The 25,075-nt window shown below is 38.3% G+C and overlaps 1 protein-coding gene and 1 long non-coding RNA gene across 2 annotated transcripts in view; both read right to left on the minus strand.

Moving 5' to 3' along the window:
- Nucleotides 1–511, minus strand: part of LOC148189967 (uncharacterized) — a 49,063-nt gene extending 48,552 nt beyond the window's left edge. The window contains exon 1 of the long non-coding RNA XR_015776136.1: nt 346–511. This is a non-coding gene — a long non-coding RNA (uncharacterized LOC148189967). The remainder of the gene's footprint in view (nt 1–345) is intronic.
- A 3,364-nt stretch (nt 512–3,875) lies between these two features.
- Nucleotides 3,876–21,884, minus strand: micall2b (mical-like 2b). The gene is made up of 16 exons (XM_042485146.2): nt 21,491–21,884; nt 19,709–19,757; nt 16,993–17,134; nt 16,713–16,900; nt 16,383–16,510; nt 14,783–15,499; nt 14,486–14,688; nt 13,773–13,827; nt 13,087–13,229; nt 12,863–12,924; nt 11,393–11,516; nt 11,114–11,216; nt 9,197–9,270; nt 8,998–9,112; nt 8,425–8,471; nt 3,876–6,269 (listed from the first exon to the last, which is right to left on the minus strand). The coding sequence occupies exons 1-16, from the start codon at nt 21,631–21,633 to the stop codon at nt 6,190–6,192; spliced, it is 2,373 nt and encodes a 790-aa protein (XP_042341080.2). The 5' UTR covers nt 21,634–21,884; the 3' UTR covers nt 3,876–6,189.
- Between the last annotated feature and the right edge of the window lie 3,191 nt (nt 21,885–25,075).

Here is a 25,075-nt window from a genome sequence, read left to right on the forward strand (position 1 = left end):
AATGAGGTTACATATGGCTGATAAGTTTACATTTTCTATATTTTAAAACTGCAGTTATCAATGTGTTTAAACTAACCATGTGTTTTAGTTTTGGTTAAGTCTCAGCACTCTCATATACCTTATCTGCAGCCGTTTCAACGAAAAAACTCTGATAAACCCACAAAGTCTGGTGAACATGGTGCAGCCTTCAGCAGCTGGAGACCAAAATGGGGCCAAAAGGAGAGGCTTAAGCACTTAAGGCATGCTTTGCATTATAATGTTTAAACACATTTTAAAAGAGTAAAAGAAAGACAGGAAAGGATTGCGTCCTCCTCATCGTCACATCATTATCTTGTGTTAGCTTACCTCAGGTGCGGTGCAAACGCGGTATTTCCCCGGAAATATTTCGTGAATGGCAGCGGGAGGTCGTTGTTTGCGTATTCTTGTATGTATCGATCGATAATATAAACCATAACAGCGAGAACATCCATTCTTTTTGTTGTATAAAGTCGGGATTTCCGTCTTCCGTTTCATCGCGTTGTACGCTTATAATGACATCATTACGCTGCGGTACCTGCACGTGCAAAAGCGCACGGTGGCGGCGGGTGGCGACAGAGGACACAATTAATGAGTCCAGTACAATGCCATTTCACTTGGGCCATAAAAAAGAGCATACCTTAAAAAAACTGAAGAATCCAAGTGTTTCAAATAACTTACAGAGTGTTGAGAAATAGTTTGTTTATGTTTCTACATTCAAAAATATTTTGGATCAATACCTTTTTGTTTATTTATTTTGTAAAAATCCAATAACAAAGCATGTCACATTTTTGTATTTCATTTTTAATGACAAAATTCCAATGCTTTTATTAATTATGATGGTTTGTTGACTTACACAACCTTTTAGCTTAGGTTGTAAAGATTTTAGGACATAAAGCATTTGAAAATGCTCCGAGAAATAACATCACAATAAGCAAAAATACCAATGCTGGTCAATGCTCCAGTTTGTTATTTAGGGGGACAAATTGGCAGAAATGGAAGATAATTTATTAAGTATGTTATATTTAGTTTATCATCACCTGAAAATGACAGTGGTTGTGAGTATGTTACCTTAGAATGAGGCATTTATATCTAGGCCTACAAAGAGATCACCATGTTGCACCATTTCTACAGTATCCCAGAACGGACAAACCAACACTGGCTTTAGAAAAGGTCATTTTTAACCACAGTTAGCAGCTCCTCTGCAAACGGAGCGCTTTAAAAACAAAGGGTTTTTGTTCTTTTTTTAACATGAAACTGCCTTACTCAGTGTTTTACGGGTTTAAATTACCTGGTCTGTTCGGCTCCTGATAAAAACCTCCTCAACAATGAACACTGAATAACTTGCATCCATGGGAAGTTTCAGCTAATTGCAATCTGCAACACTCACCACAAGACGCCACTAAATCTCCCTAAATCTTACACAGTGTTCTTTTAACTGTAACAGATGGACACCAACACAACTCCCAAAAAAATATTTATGGTCCTCCTCATCTGCTGTGTGTGTAAATACTCGCTAACAAATTTACTTTATCAACTTTATATGGTGATAATTTTGTGTTTTGAGGAATGAAAGGAGGAGGAAAATTCAATACTTAATGCACATTTAACATCATAGTAAGAGGATGGAAATGTTAGACAACTAAAGTGATGAATAAAAACAGGAAGTCAACTTGAGTTGACTCCAAGACTCCATAAAATCTGCAAGGTGAGTGTGAAAAGAGCGAGCTGAACACTGGTAAAGGGATAAAGAGAAATAGTGAGGAGTGTGCAGTGTGTCAAATTATGAACACAGCTTCCTTTTAAACCCTAAAGCAGCGAGGAAAAGAACATAAAGGCGCATGAAACAACAATACCAACAGGTTGAGTGTGTACTAATGTCAACTTTATACTATTTTAACATGGATTGAACAGATATGAGCTGTGAATGGTTAAATCACATTATGGCAGAAGAGCAGAGTCGAGCCCAAAAACTCACTCAACTGTTTAAAAGTCTGTGTGAATAAAATGTGAGGGCCCATTGTGTTATGTAAATGAACCACCTCAAAGGTATATTTACAGTCCGCACTGAAACCGTGCTCCCCCACGTTATAAATGTACCTCACAGAGTCGACTTAAAGGCACGCTTTACCCCAAAGATAAACATGTTCCAAAGTTAAGCGGAGACGTGATTGATTCAGACACACAGCGGTGCGGTGATGGAACATTTTATCATGGTTTTAGGAAGGAATCAACAAACACTTTCACACATAACAACAGGAACAGATGTTGCCTTTAGAGAGGAGACGATTACACAGTTTTGTATTTTCACACCAAAAGATATAAAAAACAACAACTTAGAGCTGAAAGTCAATTTCCCTGCTCTTTTATTCTTTTATTGTATTATTCCTCTCTTTTCCTCTTTGCTACTGTGAATAGATATTTTAGAGACAGAAACTGTTGTTCTGTTTGCATGTGTGTATTTTAAATTGGCACTCAGAGCTCTGCGTTTCTGTGGTTTTGTTGCAGATTAGGAGCTGTTTTTACAGAACTGTCTTTTCCTGCATGTGTACCCATTTGTCACCTTTTTACAGGTAATATGATAAAGATAGTGGACTGCTCAGTTTTGGTTAAAAAAAAATGTAAAAAATTTAAAATAACATATATTTTTCACTGCTAAGGACCAATCGGCAATGCCTAGATTTGTATGGTGAAGGTTTGGGGTGATTGTAGGGACCCACGGCTGCAGTGGTGGGTAGTAGTAAGATTGTTATTATAAAACAAGGAGGATCAGTATTTTTTACCTACTGGCTGTTCTTGTCAATCTATACTTTCCTACTTCGGTATACTAACCTCTATATTCTTGTGGGAATATAAAAACTTGTCCTTTGGCCAACAGGTGTTATTGATGTGTTACTTTTGAAAAACAAACAAAATAAAGCCTAAAAGAGAATGGAGGTGTCATCTATGTACAGATTTTAAAGCCCCTTGAGGCAAATTTGTTTGTTGTAATTTCAAGCTATACCAATAAAATTGACCTGGTTTGACTTGAAACTGGCCTACAACTTCTGAAAGCTGTTAACTTGGTCATTAAACTTGCATTTATATCCTCCCTACTCTGTTATTTAAGAGTTTAATGTATTTGTAATGCAGAAAACAAAAATGCTCTGCAGCACCAACTTTGCAGAAGGAAATTGTTACCGACTGTTGATGATAATCTAATTCTGTGTTTTATTTCAGTTTTCACCTTTTACCTGATACGAGCAAAATAAATTTGCATTGCAATGCGTATTATGTAATAGTTTCACTGGATAAGTGATAACTGGGTGGGAGATTGAAGCTGGCGGGACTTTCTGCAGGACTGAGAATAAAAGAGAAATCTATACCTAAAAAATGAATTTCTTTTGCAATATACATAAAAAAAGAGAGATCTTTTTTTTCTATATCCACACTGTTAGTGTATTTGTCAGCTCTACAGACCAAAAGATACAAAGAGATTTACGCTCTGGGAGCCTCAGTGACATGGAAAGTCTCATGCTGCCTCCTGGTGTTTTCACAGAGAAAATGCATCATCACTGCAGCTGTTAAACAGTGTTAAAAGAACAACGATAAGTCCTGCTCAGGCCAAATACGATCAAAACATAACAGCACCTCAATAAAACAACCAAATTAAAATCCCAAATTCAAAGTCTAACAAATTTATGTAAATTATATGAAAGCAAAATAATAGGAAAAAACAACAACCACCACCGCTCAACAGGAGCTACTGACAGGTGAACTACATTAAAATAAGGTGGTATGACATTAATTACATTCACCAATAAAGTCATGTACTGCTCTATTTCCAAGTGAGTAAATATCAGAATATCAGACAACCAAAATCAATTAATGACTTTGAGTTTTTATTAAAATCTTAGTACATTTATTACAGTAATCTGTTTAAAATCCAAGCCAGTTTCACCATTTAATAATCTGACTGCTGTAACTTTGTACAACATATACAGCTGAGTTAAAGGAGAATAAAGAGGAGAAGAACATTAACATATATACAAAGTTGCATTTTGTGTACTACCACGGTTGTTAAAATTAAGCACTTTGGTCACAACACAGAGATTATAAAATGACTTCAGTGTCGCTAGAGTAATAGATTACAACACACACACAAACTGAATAGTTTATCCAGAAACAAAAAATGTACAAATCCAGATCCAATATGGACCAGTTCTTATATTTCTAAGATTCACACACATCCAGTTAACTCTTGCTTGTAGTTTGAGTAATTAATCTGTCTATTTGAATCACATGACACAAGCCCGATTCATCCTTTTCCTTGAGTCAACTGTAAAAATATAAACTGCACATTCAAGTACAATAAAACATGATTAGAGAGGACAATTATACAAAGCATGACATCCAGCCACTTCCTTGCAGCTATGTTTGAGCATCAGATATGCTTTAACTCATTAAAAACATAAACTGAAGAGAAAATCTAAGATCAAAGGTGCACTTACTAATAATTCAGAGCTTTTCACTTCATTCTTGAAGAACTGAGTTAGCTGATTAAAAACCCAAAGCTATAAATTGGTGCGTGAATATTCCCTTTCTAGAACAGTGGATTCCAACTTTTTTTCTGCTTTTAACTGCTTAAAACAAGGCTCTGCCTAAAGGCTCATACAAGATCAAATTAAGAGAGATTAGACAAAGCTAAGAGTTGTTGACTCGAGTCACATAATTGATTACTTTAGATTCGACTAGAGAAATCAAAGACTTGCAACCGGACTTGGATTTGACACCAATGACTCGTATCTTCAGTTGGACTTGTGCCTTTTGACTTCAAAGTACCTGATGCCTTCCTAAATGCCCAAAGATTCAAAAGTATATTGTGTAAAAAGTGTGCCACAAATCAATTCCTCTCCCTTCATTTACTGAATTAACTAACGTAACACTACTTATTCCCAGCAAGTTGACACTTAATGCCAGACATCCACTTTGTTTTAACCAATCCAGCAGCATCTAATCAAGTTAAAGGAGAGAACCATGAAGAAATAACGTTATGGAACTGAGTGTCAGTTGGAAAAGATGATACCAAACATAATTTCATTTATGCACAAAAACTTTGTGATGTTAACAAAACTGACTTGCTATGTGCAAAACGTGGTTTAAAAATTAAAGACCGAAACACAACCTCCAACAAACTTTTTTTAACAAAAAAACCCCACATTTTTACAAAAAGCCCTCATGACTTTTATACGTTTAATATATTATTGCTCTGTTGTTAAAATTGTAGAACTCAAATTTTAGGGATTTTAGTGCAAAGACTTTACACTTATTTTTGACTTGCAAAATGATTACTTGTTACCACCTCTGCTACGTTAACACATTATTCGCAAGAAAAAAAACCGAATCTGAGGTTGGAAACCACTAGTCTGGGAAGATGCAATTCTATAAACAACGGGTTTAAAACTTCAAAAAAAAAAAAAAAAGCCTGTCCCTATCAAAGGGAAATGAGTAAAAACTTGTTGTCCGGGAAAAAATAGAGAGATAGAGAGAGATCTTTCAAAATTAAATGCAGTTCAACACGTAATCGACGGCAACAGAGACAGACAGACTGAGTCATGAGCAGAGAGCGAGAAGCATCCATCTGACCTCTGTTCCTCAACCCGTATTAGCATGTGTAATATTACTGTATACAACCAACATTTCAATAAGTTGCACATATAAGAAGATGTAAGGGAAAAATGTGTGTGTGTGTGTGTGTGTGTGTGTGTGTGTGTGTGTGTGTGTTTGACAGTATTAAGTAGACAGATTAAGACTAGAAGGGTATTAAAACTAACAACTGGAGCACTGAACCCAATCACATCACGGCTGGTGAGTCATTAACCCTGCAACATCAGCCTTCTCTGTGTGTGTGTGTGTGTGTGTGTGTGTGTGTGTGTGTGTGAGTGTGTGTGTGCGTGCGTGCGCCAGCAGGCAGGAGTAATGTCAGATCTTGAGTGATGCAGTCGACAGAGGGAAGGGCATTTTTCTAAAAGCGCTTAGAATGACAGATCACACACACAAACACACACACACAGACGATCAGTGTTATCCCATGAATCACAGGCTGAGCACACTGACGTTAAGACTACAACAACAACGACAAAAAAAAAAAAAAAAACATCAAAGAGAGTAGCAGGCGCTGTGTTTTGCAGAGCATCATCCCTCCTTCTTGTTCCCCCAACCGCCGAACAGTTTGGACATTGGAGACTTTTTCTTTGGTTTGTCTTTCTTTATGTCTGAAGGAGAGAAGCATGAGGGAAGGTTAGTCAAGAGATGAAAGAGGAATAAACAACAGGTGAGATTGGTAATAGTAATTCTATAACATCAAAAACAACAATCTCAAATCAGTTTTACTATTTAAAAAATGGGAAAATCAGATTTTAGGTTCTGTTTGCAACACAAACGAACACTTAATGTTTTGTAATAGTTTGTCAACATCTCAACTTTATAAGCTTATCATTTCCCACAGATGTGTGGATTTATGTTTTGTTGCAAGTTTGAACCAAAGTGGCAAAAAAATGCCTTTAAATATGGGAACCACCCTCACTGCAGTAGTGCTAGACATGCAAGCCAAGTTAGCAATAACATTACAAGATTTCCTTATTTCTTTCTTACTATTATTTTTCATTTTTTTATTGACACTAGTGGTTTATAACCTATATAACATTTAACGTGTGTTTGGCAATTGTATGTTGTTGCTTTATATATATATATATATATATATATATATATATATATATATATATAGAGAGAGAGAGAGAGAGAGAGAGAGAGAGACAGAGAGAGAGAGAGAATTTTTGTCCATCCCATTAGTAAATCTATGTTTATTTTTACTTTACATAAAAGTTTTAGTTTGCACGGGTCCAGCAGGACATTCTTCAGAGTCTCTTCCTTATCTGTGACGCTGCACCATGCCCGTGGCTGCTTGTAACAGGGAGTAGCATTAAAGTCAAGGATGCTCACTCTGCAGCAAAATCTGGGGACCAAAACCCCCACAAGCTCACTGCACTACACACTGACAAGCAAAAAAAAAAAAAAGACTGCTTGACTTGAAGAATCTCAGTTGACTTGGCTGTCTGCAACTGATGATTCAAATCTCTGACATTCAAGGAGCAGCCATATGCAAAACTTTGTTCAATTAGTCATAAAACTTGTCCGTTTTAGCAAACTGTCACCAAACCAACCACCACTTCCTGCATTAATGACCTGTTTTTTGTCGGGGACGCAATAAGATGCATTAACGTTGACACTACAAAAGATGCGCAGTCAAACACATCTTGGACCACCTCACAACTGGCTTGAGTGATCAGACCACAATGTGCCTTGGTGGTTGTTTACACTCAGCGGTATGTCAAATTTTAACTTATGACCCAAGACGCATATAGTGCCAGGTTTAATGAGCTCATTGAGGGTTTAATTCTTTGAAAGTGTGAAAATTGAGATTGAATACAAAAAAGTACATTCTGAAATATGAATATGTAATATTTCATATTATGTTTATACAACAGCAATTTATCACAAGCGAAAAAAGAAAAGCCGTGTCCAAAAGTTGTGTTTAAAAGTTAAGAAACAGCTCAGTCTGTTTCACCAGTGAGGGTTCACATAGCAGAGGCGCTGTTGCCATGGTTACACGCAGTTAAATGTAATTAGCGGACTGATTCAGAACGTCAGTTAACCTTTGTTTGAGGCGTCTAGTTATAAGATTAAAAAAAAACACCTGCCAGAAAATGAAAAAGTGGTATTTTCTGTGGTATAAAGCAGCATTTATCTTGTGTGATATAACATGTGTGTGAACGATCACATGACTGCACTCAGAGTGGGACTGAACTGTGAAACTTTGGCATTAACTTTATGAATACATTAAAATGAAATGGCTAGTCTTTAGCCCACGGTCGGCATTCACTCGCTGCAACATAACGACCTTTCACTGAAGTTCAATAAATCTCCTCAATTTTCAGCCCTGCTTTCCCAGTCATGAATTGCAAATGAAGGCGGCTTTAACTCTATTCTATCAGAGGGTCAAATTAACCAGCTACATTATCCATTTGTCTAATAGGAAACGCCGCTGACAAAAAGAGGGGGAGCATTTTGTTTGATGCTTTTTCCATTAGCAGTCATTAGATCAAATGAGATGAAAACATCGCCCGGTGGCACCCTTAAAAAATGCAGCGCACTCACGCACACACACGGACACACACATACACACACACTTCCATAAACCACAATGAGAATTCTATCTACTTCAATTAGAGGCACCCATGATGGAAATCCTCAATTGGATAATTTATAAGCCAACTAAGTTGCAGTGACATCGAGGTTGTGATAACTAATGAACAGAGAGGGGGGTGGAGGGGGGGGCAGACGGCCTGTGGAGGTGTAGCAGATACTCACTGAAATTCATCATCATCTTGTTTAGCTGCTCATCCTCCTCTTCCTCCCTAAGAAAACACACAAAAAATAAACAAATTAACAGCAGTTCACACCTGTATGGGCATATACTGTACACACACAATAGAATATGTAAGCACTGTTGACATGTTTTGTTGTTTTGGCTCTGCACTCGAGTACGCTGGATTTAAAATCAAACACTGACCAAGAATTGATAATTTCTTCTTTATCAGTTCATTTGTTTCTTTGGTTTATTATTTGCCATTTGGTGTTTAAAATGTAAAATGGTATCTCCTCTGCAGCAGTTGCTAGCTTCTTTAAAAGAAATATTAACGTCTGCTGACTAAGAGAAAGTGACGACAACAGTGCTTGACAAATAGCCAATCAAATTGCAGCAAGGCAACAGGCAATCAGCTCCACATAGCATCCAGTCTGCTTTCATTGCCAAAGGCTTCGGGCAAGCACATTTCTGTTTTTGCACAATCAAGCCCCTAACCAGAACATCTTCAACTTGATGTTACAAGTGTGGGCTATCTGAAGAATTAAAAACTGTTTCAGAAGATTTTGTTTACACACCTGAGTCTGTCCTCATCCAGACCTTCTACTATAGCGTTTCTGTCATTGACGATCTCCATCAGTTTGGCCATCAGCTGCTCTTCTCTCTTGCGGTCCCATGCTGTTTTCAGATGTTCTGCTCAAACAGAAAACACATTTCAATCTCAGATCTGTTTCAGTTGGTGTTTTGTACTGAGTGTGTTTTTCCCTAAGCCCTCACCTGGTTTCTCCATCAGTCTCCTGAGCTCCTGCTCAACACTGGGCTGCTCTTCTTCCAAGTCCTGAGTTCTTCCACTACACATACAAAAATATACAAACATACATTTAAATTGTTTAACACATTTGCTATGATTGTATAGAATTGTGAGTCTTTAGTCTGGTTGTTTGACAAATTTACTTCTGAATCAGTTCCTCCAATAAGAATCTATGGGCGATGGGCGATATTGTAATGATATATTATACTGCCTGAAAACATTTTCCATAATATTGTCTTGAAAGCTCTAGCTAAATCCAATAGTTAACCTACTTTAAGTACATGAAGGACATAGAATAAAGATAACTTTGCTTAACTGCTATACCAAGGGTCAAAAATGGCCTTTCATGCACAACTTCTCCTGCCATTTTTTTGTCAAAAAAGTACAAATTTTAAAAATTCTCTTTAACCTTCAATTTGGTGCACAACATGATTGAAAAACAGCACATATGCATTTGTTTGTGATGTAGCCATTACATTTTTGTGTAACAGTTGGCCAAATTGTTTTAGGTTTGGCCTATTTGACTGAAATGACAGATTTATATATATTTTTTAAAAACATACAATGCACAAAATGAATTAATTGATACTATTTTACTGAATTCTACCTATAAATGGTAAAAGGACTTCATTTTTAATACTGTGGTGCTTTTCTACATTAACTCACTAAGGTGCATTACAATCTGTCTCTTCTTGACTCGTGCAAGAGCACTTCAGAATGTACTTTCATCTATATTTATTACTCCTGAGCAACATGTACAGGTGGTACAACAGTGGCACGTTTATTTATGCCTACATTTTGGCCACTTGGGGGCAGCAGAAACAAACCGTAAACTCACCACTGGTGTATTATTACTTTGTAAAACTGATATGATGCACTATGTTCACCATTGCCAGGCTAGAGTTTGGTGCAGGGTAGGTAGTGTACCAAGGGTTAATAAGACTGGATGTAATACTGATGGGAGCAGTGAAAGTGAACCAAAACAAGATTACTTTAGACTTGACCAGACAAAATCTAAAAGGCTTGCACACTGACTTGGACTTTAACACCAATGACTAATGGCTTTACTTGGACTTGAACTGTGAAAACTTGAAAATACCTGATACCTTCCCCTAAGCATCAAGACAAGTATGTTATTTTAAAACTACGTCAATCCTTAATTTTTCCTTAATTCTCCAAATCAATCAACATTAACACTACTCATTTCCAGCATCCAACTTGCAGTACCATGCAGAACCATAAAGTACTAACATTACATTACTGAATGAAAGGAAAAAAGTATACCAAAAATAATTGTGTGTGTGTACCAAAACTACATGAAAGTCCACAAAAAAATGAATTGCATTATACAAAACACATAGGTCACTTGTTTTAGCAAATAAAACTTGTTTTAGCAAATAAATACACGTTCTAAAAAACTTTCATGACTTCTGCAAATCTATACATTATTACTCTGTTGTGAAAATGGGATTACATTTGTTAAAGAGTGCATTATGACTTATTTAGGACAACTCGAAGTTTAGGACTTGGGATTGGTTTCTAACACTGTATTTTAATGCAAATGGAAAATAAAATGCAGAAAATGTTAAAGATTTTAATTATACATTAAAAAATATGAGATTATGGCCTTGTTAGAGGATTAACATGAATTCATGAAAAGAATAAACGCGGCGCATGTGTGCTGTTAAGCTGCATCCTGCTTCACACTGCAGCCTGCGGGGCGCTGAGCGGTCGTGTTCCAGGATGCCCTGCTGTGGGACGGAGGAGGGAGGACACTGGGAATTCAAACTGTCAACCTTCTGGCCACAAGTCTGTTTCACTAATCGCTAAATAGTGGCATGCCCCTTTTCTAAGTGTGCTGGTGTGTATGTGTGTGTACTCACATGTAGACCAGCTCAGACTCCCGGCGCATGGCCACCTGCTTGTTCCTGATCAAGTTGAACCACTCGACCATGAGCTCATCCATGAGAGAGTCATCTACGCCCTCTGACACACACACACACACACACACACACACACACACACACACACACACACACACACACACACACACACACACACACACACACACACACACACACACACACACACACAGAGTTTAGTCCCGTGCACTCCTTTCTCTAAATCCTAGGACGCTCATAACGTGTGTGTTTTTATCTTACCTTCCTCACAGCTGCGGAGCCTCACCTCCAGCTCCACTCCCCTCTTCTCCCACTCATTCAAACTGTCGTCAATCTCCTTAAGTTCCTTCAAGATAGCATCTTTGTGGATGTAGTCTGGCTTAGTCTAAAGGTGTAAAACACACATACATGAAAAAAATTAAACGGAAGATGTGAAATCAACGTATATCAAGATACAGACGAACATATCTTAGTGATCCCGCTGACGTTATTATATGACGTCATTAAGGACACACCAAACTTACATCAAGTAACTAGTGGTGAAGCATTAATCACCAGTTATCACATTACAGTGTTCCCACACATTTCTCACAAAATTTCCAAACTTTCCCATCACTTTCAAGGACCCATAAAATGGAAATACATTTACATACATCCATGACTGTGGGAAAAAGCAAATTTAATGTGAAGCGGAGAACAACAACACAAAAGATTCTGAACAAATTCTGCTCAAGAGCTCAATGACTGAAAAAATAATACCTAAATAATAATACCTAATATAATAAGTTTGTTTCAATCACAGCTTTTGAGTTTAAGCTCCTTCTTTACTTCCTTCACTTCCATTTCTCTTCCTGTGAACTGACTCCACTGGGTCAGATAATGATTCAACATGCTGAATCGGCTAAAAACCGAAAAAAAAGGCAGACTAGTTCAAACAATGTGGGACATGTTTGATTTCCTTATTTTTGTGTCTGTGAGGAAACAGTTGCACTGAGTTTAACAGCCAGTCACTGTGATTTTATTCAGCGACGGGCTCCATAGCGTCCAACAGACAAAAATAAATGACAAGGGCCGAGGAGGGTTGACTTGTGCCAATGGTGTGAGACACACCACAAAAAAGCTAATCGATGGCCCGACACCGATGGCCCGACTGATATTAAGTTTTCCTATCCTCAAATCAGCTGGTTAAAAGAGAAAAGTCTTTTTTTCCTTTAACACAAATCTGTAGATTAAATAAACTAAACTTTATTTATTTTTAGTATATATACCTATATATATCGTTCTCCGGCTCATTTTATTTATCTGCTACTTAGTTTTCCTAATTATTGCTTTTGACAGACATTTAGCCAATTATAAATAGCTACCTCAAAGAGAATACATTTAAAATTATCTGACATTAGATAAAGCAAATGTTTATTTCAGCTAGGAATAAATTAAACTTAATTTACTTTGCTGCTCAATATACCTTTCACTAGCTCATTTTATGTATCAACTGCAGTTATCCTATTATTTTGGTTTTGGTAACATTACACATTTAATCACTTCTAATGAATTTAAATAAATATGTTAGCATTAGCTCGCAGACTAAAATGCTTAAGCAGCTACTGTTACACAAGTTTTTACAGTGGAGCTACGGCTCATTTGACTGAACAAAAAATAACTAAAAGGGATTCGATTTAAAATGACATTTAAGCTGAAGCAAACTCTTTTTTTCCACCTAGGGTTCGGTACCTTGGTGATCTTTGACTCTGGCTTGGTATTAGCAGTTGAGTCTTCCTGACCATTCACAAGTCCTGAAAAACAAATAATAAAATGTTAAAAGTTTATGTAAAGTCATCGAGAACAAAGACAAAAGAGTGAGGAACCCTGAGAAGTCTGATATATATTTAGCCAATATTAAGGAAGTCCACGTATATTGTCCACCATATTTAAACAGACCATAACGCAGGTGTTACCCTTTGATGCAGGTGGAGTGACAGAAATGCTCGGTGTGGAGAGATGAGAGGAGGGAGAAGGCCCGACAGACGGCTCAGAAGTCTGAGTCTTTCCAGCTCCATTAGCCCAGGGTTTTTGAGAGGGCTGTGAAGGAACAGGCGGTCTGTGGATGGATCGGGGACGAGCAGGAAAGAGAAAAAACGAGAGACACAGAATTTAATTAATGGCAATTTATCTGCTCCTACAAGGAGCCCCCTTTTCTGCAGTCCTCCGCTTTGATTCATGAGTGTGGAAGGAAAGGTCATCTGGGGGAAAAGAACTGAGCACTGAGCATATGTTGCACCACGGAGGACTCTACTCAGTCTTGACACCATTTGGGGCTCACATGCATGTGGCGGAAGAGGAGAGACTGAAAGCTCCGACTACAAATGATGGCCGAGCCATTTGGAGGAGCAGCAGGTACAGGCTTCCTGTGGGAGGCAAGGTTGGATAGATGGATGAAAGATGGGATCAAAGGGATGGATGGGTGGACAGGACATCAGGAGAGAAAAGAGACTTTGATACGCTGTGAAGCCCACCCACGTACAGATACTCTCTGCTGGAGGTATGACATGAGGAATCGAGCCAAAAAGAGCAAGAAATTAAGCAGAAATATAGAAATAGGAGGCAACACAGAGCAAGTTAACGTCAATAAAATGAGTCTTACTTGGAAACGGGTTTGAGCTTCGACCTCCAGTCCGCAGGTGACTCATTTTCTGATGCTAATGAGAAAAAAAAAAAGAAATGAAACAAAATGTAAGTGTTTTTCACTTTCAGGTTCAGTTCCTGCATCACACTAAAGTCCTCCACTACTCCGTCAGATCCTGATTTTGATGGTTTTGTTATAGAGACACCTGCTGTCTGAATTAAATGACTCAGTGCGAGCTGAAGTATTTATTTAACACATGACGAGTTTCTTGCCATGTAATTCAACACAGCTCACTGCTTTGAAACTCAGTTTCACAGCTTTATATGTAATTTTGCCTACATTTGCCAAATCATACTATCAATATCAACTCATAATTTTGAATGAACTGAAATAGAAAGGAAACTATGTACTGCTATATTTTTTTTTACAATAATTTTCATTTTATTCTCCCAAATTATCAATATTATTGTTGATGATGCCGTTGTTACTTTATTTTTTCTATTATTTATTTGTTAATTATTCTGTTAGGGTTAGGGGTAACGCACACACATTTTGTTAAATCTTAATGTGTATGTTAATGTGTTACAATGTGTTAATGTGTTACATTCATTAAAAAAGAGGGGAAAACACAGATCAGGATTTCCAACGCGCTCTTCAACCACATCCTTCCACAAACATGCATCTAAACAGCTAAACTACTCTGTACAGTTATCAAAGTGTGTGAGTTTAACCTGAGGTGCTCGGTGATGCGCTGCGGGGCTTTGGGACGCCTCTTTCTGGAGTTCTGGATCTGAGTCCAGTCCTGCCAGTCGGACTCGGAGTCCGCCTGTCTGCCGGAATCTGCAGGTCAGCGAGGAGAGATGGGTCTGCTTTCAGCTTCACTCTCCCTCTGACTCCCTCCGTCTCCCTTTTTGGAGTCTCGACATCGGAAGGTCTGATTAGAGGTGAAAATCTATTAAATGCTGCGGTTCACCAATAGAGGTCAAGCTGCAACAAGATTATCGAGTGAGCGTGGTTACGTCACTTACTTGTCAGTTTTCTTCAGTACTACATTTGCCCACGATGGCTTACTGTTGTTATTATTGTTCTCCTCTGCCAGTTTTTTGGAGAGGAAGGCTACTGCCGATGCTTTCGTCTTTGAATCTCCACCTGCTGCTTTAGCTTTCTCCCCACCTGTGTTCAAGCTCACATTCGTGTCCTTTTTGCCAAAATCCCCAACATTCACAACCACAGTGACGGCCTGCCCTGCTGTGGCCGCCTGCACCTTACCGGTCACATTTGTCCCTTTGTTTATGTCAATCTTGGTGGTTGTAGTCTTTTTGTCATCATTGTTAGCTGTGTTATCTGACTGGAAGAACTTGAGCTTGGACTGCAGTGTCTTTGCCGCCGTGGTGGAGGTACGAGGAGCAGCGATGGGCCTGGTGGTGATAGATGTGGTTGTTGTGGTGAAGGTAGATTCACAAGTAGTCTGTGGAGCTGTTGGTTTGGAGACAGCAGTTGTCTTAGTGTCTTTAGCAGCAGAGGAGAGACTCGAAGCCGGCCGGGAAGGAGACGGAGTAGAGAAAGTAGTGGAGAAGCTGGGAGGGGCGCTGGGTTTCTCTGTCAGCCATATTGGTCTGGAGGGTGTGTGAGTGGTAGTGGTTGTGTTTGATTTAGGGGAGTCTTGTAGAGGAGTAAATTTGGAAACAGAGGTGTTTGTGGGTAAATCTCTGAGAGGTGTGGATGTGTTTGGAGGCGACAGTAACCTGAAAGACAAAAAGTACAAGACATACAATTGTAGATGCAAGAGAGTCTATAATTCTTGGGTTTTCATAGTCTGTGAAGGACAAAACAGGCAACTTTCCCTGCAGTTGATCCTGATTTTTTTATTCCTTCATATGTCCCAGATCAGTGCAAACATGATGCTGTCTTGTACCTTGGGGATATAATGTTTTACACAGATTGATCTGGGGGGGTGGTCCTTATCCAAAGTATGTGATATTGGGCTACATGACTAAATTAATAAAACTGAATTGAGTTGACAACACAATCACCATTTTTTTAATTAATTGTATTTCTTTTTAACATCTTTTGTCTTGTCTACCAGACAGAAAATTGGTTATTGAGATGTCTGTCTTCTATGAAATGTAATGTAACCTGATGAAACTCAGCTTGCAGTGCTCAAAGCACCAAAAAATACATTACAAAATTACATTACAAAAGTACATTTGAAAACCTCAACAGAAATATCTCTTTTCAGAAAATAATTTGGTTACTCAAGATAATCCACAAAGCAAACATCTTGGGGACATACACTGTTCTCCAACCAAACTGTCAATGGTTGAGTTACACTGTGGGTAATGTAGGTGCCATTATGACAAGCGCTACTGCTGCTACTAGCTTTAATGCTTTTTTCCCCCGAAAAATGCCATTGTGACTCAAAGACTGCTATAGGAGTGAATCCTTGAATGCAAAATTTAAATGCAAATTGTGAATGAATCCTTTTAAAACTGCTTTTTTTTAGATTTATCAACTAAGCTTTTTTTAACTTTGATTTTATTTGAGAACCAAAAACGTCTCTAATCGTTGATGTGGCACAGTCTAGATTCTAGAGATTATAAGGCTCTGCTGTAATTAAATTCTCCTCACCTTGCACAGTTCCTGTGATAAAGCTTCCCGTCCACTAGATGTCGCTGCACCAGGTGAACATGCTTGTTGCAGGACACACATTTGTTACTCAGGGTGCCTGTTTGATGAGGTTTCTCAACCACAACATCCTAAAAGAGGGGAAGAGAGGGTGAGAATGTGTGGGTGAGTAGTACCATACTTGCTGTAACTGATCTGAGGCAACTTGGGATTTTTGTTTGTTTGGTAACAGCAGTTTGGTCAGACACAACAGAACTTTAGGTATTTGGCTTATCTTAAAATGATTTCACTTTACAAATGTTAGTGTAAAATATTCAGGAGGCCAAAATTTACCTTTGTGGCATTTCTGGTTTGTCTTGGGGAGGGAGAGGGCCTTGTGATGTTGGAGGAGGGGGGAGGGCTGTTCTCTCTGGCAGGTGTGGAAGACGGAAACACTTTTGCCGTCACCGGCTGGTTCTTCTTCCCAGACGGCTCTTCTGTGGGACCATCAGCTGGGCGCTTTATACCTCCCATACCACCAACTGCAGCAAACACAAATATAAACAAAGAGAAACATGAGACAAGACGAAGGGGACAAAGGCGGGCATGGATACTGCAAGACATTAATACTCACTCGGGGAACGTCCATGGAAGTAGTTGTAGTACTGTGAGACGTATGTCAGGATACTGAGGCGGTCAGGAACTTTAAGAGCCACCATGTCTTCTGCATCCAGCAGTGCTGGAATTCCCAACTCCTCCTCCGCAACCTTGAACGCCTGCAAATAAAATCAAACATTATACAACAAAACAGAAGCAGCTCAGGGTGGATTTTTAGCATCTAGACCGAATGCCAAAGATGGAAATGGATCAATAAATCACACAAAATTCAGATGTGACTTTCTGAGACCTTAAAGAGACTTTCTGTACCTAAACACACTTTATACAAGACATTTGCTGCTTAATGCTAGTTTTCAGGTGCATGTTTGGGACTCTGATGTGGGTTTACCATCACCTCTTCTGTGTCCCAGTCTACGTTTTCTGTCAAAAAGCAATAGGTAAGCTTTACTTTACAAGGGTATTCTCTCTTTCTATGATGTGTTGGTGAGTTTTAGCCAAAATCAGTGTGTTTTGACAGTTGGGAAACCAAGATTGCATATACATGTTTGCAAAGGTTCATTAGTATTACATGCGTTTTATGTTTATTGTCTTTTTTAAAAGCCTGGCATTTGATTTTAGATGCCCATCTTTAATGTGTGTGTGTTTACTATCATCCATGTCTTGTTTTTTAGGTGTTACATAAATAAAATTCAGTTTCACTGATTTTTGTGGTAAAATTCTGACCACCAACTGATTCTACAGTTTATGTGTTCAGAGAGAAAGTGAGTCAGGAATTTCCAAACTAGATTCACATTCAACGATTTCATTTAAGCAGAAAAAAAACAACAAGTAGAGGCAGGCCGACGAGCACAAGAGGCAAAACTTCAGTAATCAGATGATCAAGAGAGCCATAAAAGCAGTTTACTTTGCTGCACCCTTTATATCTCTCACTGCTTGATGTTTCAAACCAATCTGTTCTTTCAGCTTTGTTTCAGTTAAGATCCTGAACAGTGTCTAATACTGGTTAATAATTTAAGCTTTTATTGTATTTCACTTTAAAGCGTGAAAGTGATGTTTATCTTTTGTCAGTTCAAGAGCTCAGAGTCCAACAATGAAGAGTCAGGAAGAAAGTGAAAATAAGGAGAGTAGTAAAGCAGCCAAGTGCCCAGACTGAAACACTCTGCATTTGGCAATGACTTTTCCCCTTAGCTATGTTTGAACACTGATGTTTCTGAAATTTCCCAGTTACCTAACATCAAGTGCTCTGATGCAATATCCAGAAAACAACACACACATAGAAACAATTTATGGCTGCAAGGTACATTTACTTTTACTAGCATTCAAGTTATTTTTGGCTTGATTTAAAGGTCTAGTATGTAGGCTTTAGTGGCATTTAGCAGTCAGAACTGAAACTTCTCCAAATGTGCAAAGCGTGTATGACAGCTACAGTGGCCGATGCTAAAACACTTATGGCCCCATCTGTTTATCTGCCAGTGTTTGGTTTGTCCGTTCTGGTCTACTGTAGAAATAACATGGCGGACTCCATGGAAGAGGACCTGCTCTGTTGTAGATAAAAACGGCTCAATCTACGTTAACAAAAACTCAATGATTCTTATTTTTGGGTGTTTAAAAAATAATAAAGACATAGCTATGAATATTATATACCTTTCCTATCAATAGCTACCCCTAGATCTCCCTAAAAGTATTTTATATCTGGCATTGTTTACATCCATGTCTGCTTGCTTGTGGGATTCTTATAACGCCTTTGTTTGCACACTGCAGCATATCTTAACATTTTACTGCAATGTTGATCAGTGGAATAATGTAAAACCAAAGTGCCACCCAAGACAAACAAAATAGGGACTCATTCATAAACAAACAGCTCCATATTTCTACTGGATGTCTGAAACACCACAGGGAACCTTTAAAGGAATACTTCACCCCCAAATTATCATTTTTATATCAGTTACTCACATGTTATGTTGAATTTAGGAGGAAAACTTTGCTTTTCTCACCTGCCTCCGCAGTGAACGAAGACTCCAAAAACAGAGAAAACTCTAATGAATTGAAGTCATCGAGGTCCACAACTACATCCTAATATCTGTTTATGAATATGAAATGAAAGCAAAATCTTTATAGTCCACAATGTGGAAATTTTCCTTTGCTTTCAAAATAACACATGCCAAAAGGACATACATAAAAATGTGCATTCACGACAGCAACCCCAATTAAAAATATCCATAAGACAACATAAGAACTACTTAAAACAAACTCAAACTCTTACAAACTCTAAAATATCTCCTGCAGCATAATCCAAGTTTCATTTATCCAGTCTTATGATCAGTACTTGCCAAACACATGCAGCTGGATGAATGAGAATTGGATTACACTACATGAGTTGTGTGAGAGTTTGTAAACGGATGTTTTAATGTAGTTTTGCTAATGTTAAACACGGACCCCTATGACTGAAATTCATCAGGACTTCTCTCTTTTTTTGGATTCTTCATTCAGTGTGGTGGAATAAAAGGAAAGTTTTCTTTCCAAATTCATCATAACACAGAGTGAGTAATAAATATACAAATCATCATTTGAGGAGGAAAGTATTACTTTAAGTCAGTAGGATACATCGTCTACGGAACATGAATTTCTGCAGATCTGCTTTACCAAAACCCTGTGTGTATTCAGGAGACATGAGTTTGAAGAAAAAAACAAAACACTCAGGGGTCAAAATGCAGAATGTAAACATGTCCTACCAGTTTGTTGTTCTCATAGACATCTTCCTTCTTCAGTGAATCAAAATTTCTGCAACAGAGGAAGGAAAAAAATTAGTAACAAAATACATGTGATCCAACTTCCCTTCCTCATACATTTGTTTACCAGAAGTCTAGACCAAAACATGTGCTATTTAGTCATACCCAGCCCCTCACATCAACACAAATCATGACACTGACAGTGTGACATATTGATTCATTACACAGCCGCTGTGGCGTCATATGATCTCATGTCAGTTTGTCATACAGCTGAAACTTAAGCTCAGCCTGCTTTCATAAAAGCATTAAAGTGTCTATGTTCAGTAAACCGGAGCAAAGCCTTTAACCAATGTTAAATGCTTCAGCCCATGTAAACATAAAATGTGCCGCCACGCTGGTCTGGCTGCAGGGAAAAGCTGGAATGGGAAGCACTGGAACAGCTGTGTCTCTTCTTAAAATGAAACTACTGTCTGTCTTCCATAATGGCCTCTCTGGAACAAAACCAGGCGTCTCTGTGTGAAATTGGCCAAAACCCAACAAGAGATGGTGAGTCAAGTCTTTGGAATATATCAACCAAAGCCTAATGTGAACAGACCTTATTTGGAACATCTTGTGCCAAAATACTTAACAGCTGTCAAGAACAAAATACTAACCAATATTCTCCAGGTGGAATTTCCCTGGTAGTTATCAGGAAGTGCTGGGAAAGGAGATGTCCATTTTAGTTCTCAGACTGAGGAGGATGTTTAAGAAAATAAAAAACTGCAAGAGATCTAAAGTAACTTTGAATTTCAGCTGTATGTACACCCACTTCCTTCTAAGTAATAAGTAACAGGGGCCACAGAGCCAGGAAGAGCTGAAACGATTAGTCGATTAAAAGATTTGTCAATAGAGATGAAGTTAGTCAACAACATTTTTGAAAATCACTGACACATTTATCTAGCAAAAGCTCAAAACATACACATAGGAATTGTTTTTTTCCAATTCATATTGTTGTTACCAAACTGAATGAGAAACTAGAGAAAGCAGAGGTTTGTGCAACTTTGATTTACACATACAAGAATGCACGCCAAAAAAAAACAGTTTCGCGTTTCAAAAAACTGGTGTTTTTCCAACATTCTCATTGTATAGGGGCTGCAATCGATGATGGATGACACAAAAACATGAATAGTCCCATCTAAAGCCAGTGATATTAGGTTGTCTGTTCTGGGCTACTGAAGACACATGACAGTGCAACAATTACATGGATGAGAAACAGCTCCCTATGTAGATATAAAGTTCATTCTGAGGAAACAAAAACACAACAAATTTTATTTTCAGATGTCATACATTAAAGAAAACACACTTATATATTATATTCCCTTTCTGCCAATATATCTCCCTAAATCCAAAACACTAGACCTTTAAGTAAAGAGCTATAAACTGTATAACACTAAAAGAAGTGATTTACCAGGTAAGATAATAAAATGAAATCCTAGCATTAAAACAGGCACACTTCATCACCACTACATGGGGGTCCTCTTTGAGGACCTCCTAGGGGCCAGTAGTTGCATTTTGGCCCCCTTTGGTCACTGAGCTCCACAGTTAAGCTCCTGTTCCTGTTTTTCCAGCAGACCCACAAACCTTAAGTTTGCTCCCTTTCATTAAAGAACCGCTTTAACCCACTATAAAGCGTAAAACCAACCTCTTCCCTAAACAGCCAGGATACAAATAGCACTGACTGACTTGAGTTTCACCAAACTGAAAGAGTCCCTGTGTGTTCTCCAGTCCTCTGCTCTCAGTACTCACATGAGATCGGGTCTGTGTTTGTGGATGAGCGCGCAGAAAGCCAGGCCGTCTCTGAAAGACGTGGTCATGTTGGTGATGTTAACATCCCGGTAGCCCTCACACCGGACTTTGCACCACTGCTGCAGCGCCTTGACGGCCGCCATCCCCGGAGCTCAGAGCCCAACTGATCCGTGAGAGAGCAGCAGCGCCGCTGTGGACTCCCGGAGCTCCCCCTCCTGCTCCCTCCAACACCAAACTTCACAAAGTTTCCACGACACTGTGGATCCAGGAAACGTCAGACAGCAAGACTCTGTGTGAATGTGTGTGTGTGTGTGTGTGTGTTAGTGTGTGTGTTTGTGGGAAACACCTTCTCTCTCACTGAGAACATGGAATCAAAGTGGATGTGACACCTGTGAAAGGTCGATAGTGACGCGGTATGGGTGGAGTTCAGTCCGCCTTTGTGTTTCTTTTAACCCTTTCAGTGTGTGTGTGTGTGTGTGTGTGTGTGTGTGTGTGTGTGTGTGTAAACAATTGTTTGCTAACACAAAAGTAGTTACAAGGAATATGTAAACAGAATTAAAAACGGAAATGTTTTAGAATAAACTACATATCTATTATTATTATTATTATTATTATTATTATTATTATTATTATTATTATTATTATTAAACAGGCTAAAGTTAACATGTCTTAACTCTCTAGGGCAGACAATATGATATCTACAATTCTCATCTTTTACACCAGGTCCTATTCAAGAAATGTTCACATGTTGATGATTTGTGCTATCTTTTGTAATTTCTGTACACTTCTATGTTTCTCACTAAATTACACACACACACACACACACACACACACACACACACACACACACACACACACACACATATCCTCATTACAACTTTGAACTTACAACTCTGAATAACAGATCTATGATGGCCTAAGATTTTTGCACAGTACTGTATTGTTTGATTCTTGTCTTGTCTTTTTATCTGCCTAAATGATGATTTAACTGCTGCTCCACACTCCATTATATTCTCCAGTCTGCCAGGAATACCCTTAAATCCTGTTGGAAACTCTTCTATTTTCTTTTTCCTTTTCGTACATCCGTGATGCCACAGTCAGCAGCCTTTAAAACCCCCATTATGTGTAATTATGTCATTTAAACTGCTTTTCCAAAACCCACCCAGAAACTAAATTAAAGGTCATGTCCTCCACGCCACTGCTTTATCACCCGCCAACTATAAAACTTGCTATAGCAATTTATGCTATAGGATCATGTAATATTTAAGGGTTATAACATGGATCTGTAAATGAAGTTTAAACTGTGAAACCAGTTAACCAGGAGTGGTTGTTGCTTGTGTAAGTCAGCCTGTCCCGTCCTGTCTGCTGGGTGTGTTGAAGGAAGCGGGCGGTATCTGTTCATTTAAGTTACCTGACACCTGCACACATGCTTTGCTCACAAAGCAGCAGGCCGACAGCAGAGCAGCGTTGTTTTGCTGATTCAGACTTGCCAATGCTGAACTTTGCTTCACATTCTTCACTGCAGTCTTGTGTTTGTTTCTGGTCTTATTGCCTGTTTCTAATCAGAATGATCAGCAAATTTCAAACAAACCACGTGGTTTATTTGAAATTTGCTGATCATTTTTGCTGAAGTAAGGTCACAGAAAAAAGAAACAAGTTATTGTTATTGATGCTGATAGCACCACCGTGTGTCTATTTAAAAAAAACAACAAACATGTAGGCCTGTCTGTGTCATGTGCAAAAAAACAACAAACATTTTGATTTATTCAAATGTTGGGTAAATCTGATCAATATTTCAATATCCACTCAGATGTTTTTCATTTATTTTTTATTATCTGTATCTTGTTCCTATAATTGGCTAATTGCCTAATTACTGTAGATTTTGCCTATTTAATTATTCTTAAACAGCAATACTAGTTTGCTACTTCTGCCTATGGATGGGGCTAAAGTAATGCAATACATGTAAATTGTCATGACTCTGTTCACTTTAAAGCTGCACCAATCACAATTTCACATTGATAGTAAATCAAATTACTCTGAGCAGGTGGAAATGGTAACTCATACTTGTAAACTCACAGAAAATCATTACCCAATTTCCCCAAAACTTAACAGAGCTTTTTAGTGTCTTTCAGCTTTGTAGGATACATTTCTAAGGAGTTTATTAAAGCAGAGCTAAAAGGAGAGTGCATGTCAGATTGTCTTGCTAAAGTTGGTTCATGTCTAAATGTCAACAACTGTTTGTCAACACATTCCCCATATCAACTTAAAGGTGATCTTTTACAGCTATGTTTGCTGCTCCCAAGTGGCCAAATAAGTCAACTAAAGCTGCTTTAAAAGTATTCACTTAAAAATGCGCATTGAGTGGTTGAAATTGGCACGTCTCTGCAGTAATGTGGAAATGCACTCCTTGTTGTGGTCAGTACACTGTGACATCACTGTTGGGTGCGGCCAAACCTTCCACCAAAGGTCAGTTCAGAATCAGTTTCTCTTTAATACTAAAAGGGCCAGAATTTCATACTTCATACTTTCATACGCCAGATTCCTACTCTATAATTTGTCATGATAAATACCCAATATAGATAGCAATACATTTACAAAAAAATCACCAAAATGCATGTTTTGACAAGTTTAATTAGACTTTTTTTTGTTTGTTTTGGTTTGGGTTTTTTGTATTTGCCATCCAGTCATATTATTTTATGTATAATGTGTTCTATAGCCTTACTTTTGAAAAATTTTGCATTATTTAGGTGGCGGATCCAAATAAGCCCATTGGGTCTCCCTGCACAGCATGTCTTTGTCATTTTTGTGTATTTTTTTTTTTAACTGTGAAAAAAAAGTTGTAAATATTCGTTTTTAATGAAGCCTCAGACAAAGAACTTGGTGTCAGTTCATAAAAACCCTGAAAGGATTCAGGTTGTCTGCTGCCATCAGCTGTTGTGCAACTGTCCATACTGTGTGTGTTTTTTATGCTGAAATTAGATGCAAATTGAAACTTGTATATACTTCATTAAAATAAAACAGAGGACTGTGCAACCTCTGAGAAAACATATGCATTTTTTTTCTAGTTAAAGTTAGCAGAGGTCTTTTAATCACAGTTTCCATGAACTTGCTCCTAAATGTGTTGACAGTGACGAGTTTAAATCACGTTACTCATCATGTTACGGCCTATCACTTCGCTTTATCTGTCAGGGGTCAAACTAGTTGCTCTATATTTGCCGTCGTCAAATGACCCTCATGTTACATGTCTGCCGGAAACTACATTTTGGCCTTAAACCATTAATAATGTATGAAACCGTCAGACCATCAAAATAATCTGGCAGTAAAGGGAAAGTTACTGGACTGATTATGACAATGATTAAGAGGTTTTGTTTGCAAAGCAGACAGACACACACATGCACACACTGCTTCAGATGATAGAAAGGGAAGAGAGCAAATAAAAAGGAAAAGTAAGAAAAGCATATCTGATAAGAGGGCAAGTATTTGGCTGGTTGTTTATGTCATGGAGCAAAAGACCTCACCACACCTCTGCTGAGGAGGAGGGTGTGGAGGCCAAATACAGAATAGTGAGTGTAACTGAACAACCTG

The sequence above is a fragment of the Plectropomus leopardus genome, chromosome 3, assembly GCF_026936395.1.
Source record: "Plectropomus leopardus strain MGB_pleo_1.0 chromosome 3, ASM2693639v1, whole genome shotgun sequence".
In the NCBI taxonomy this organism is placed as follows: Eukaryota; Metazoa; Chordata; class Actinopteri; order Perciformes; family Serranidae; genus Plectropomus; species Plectropomus leopardus.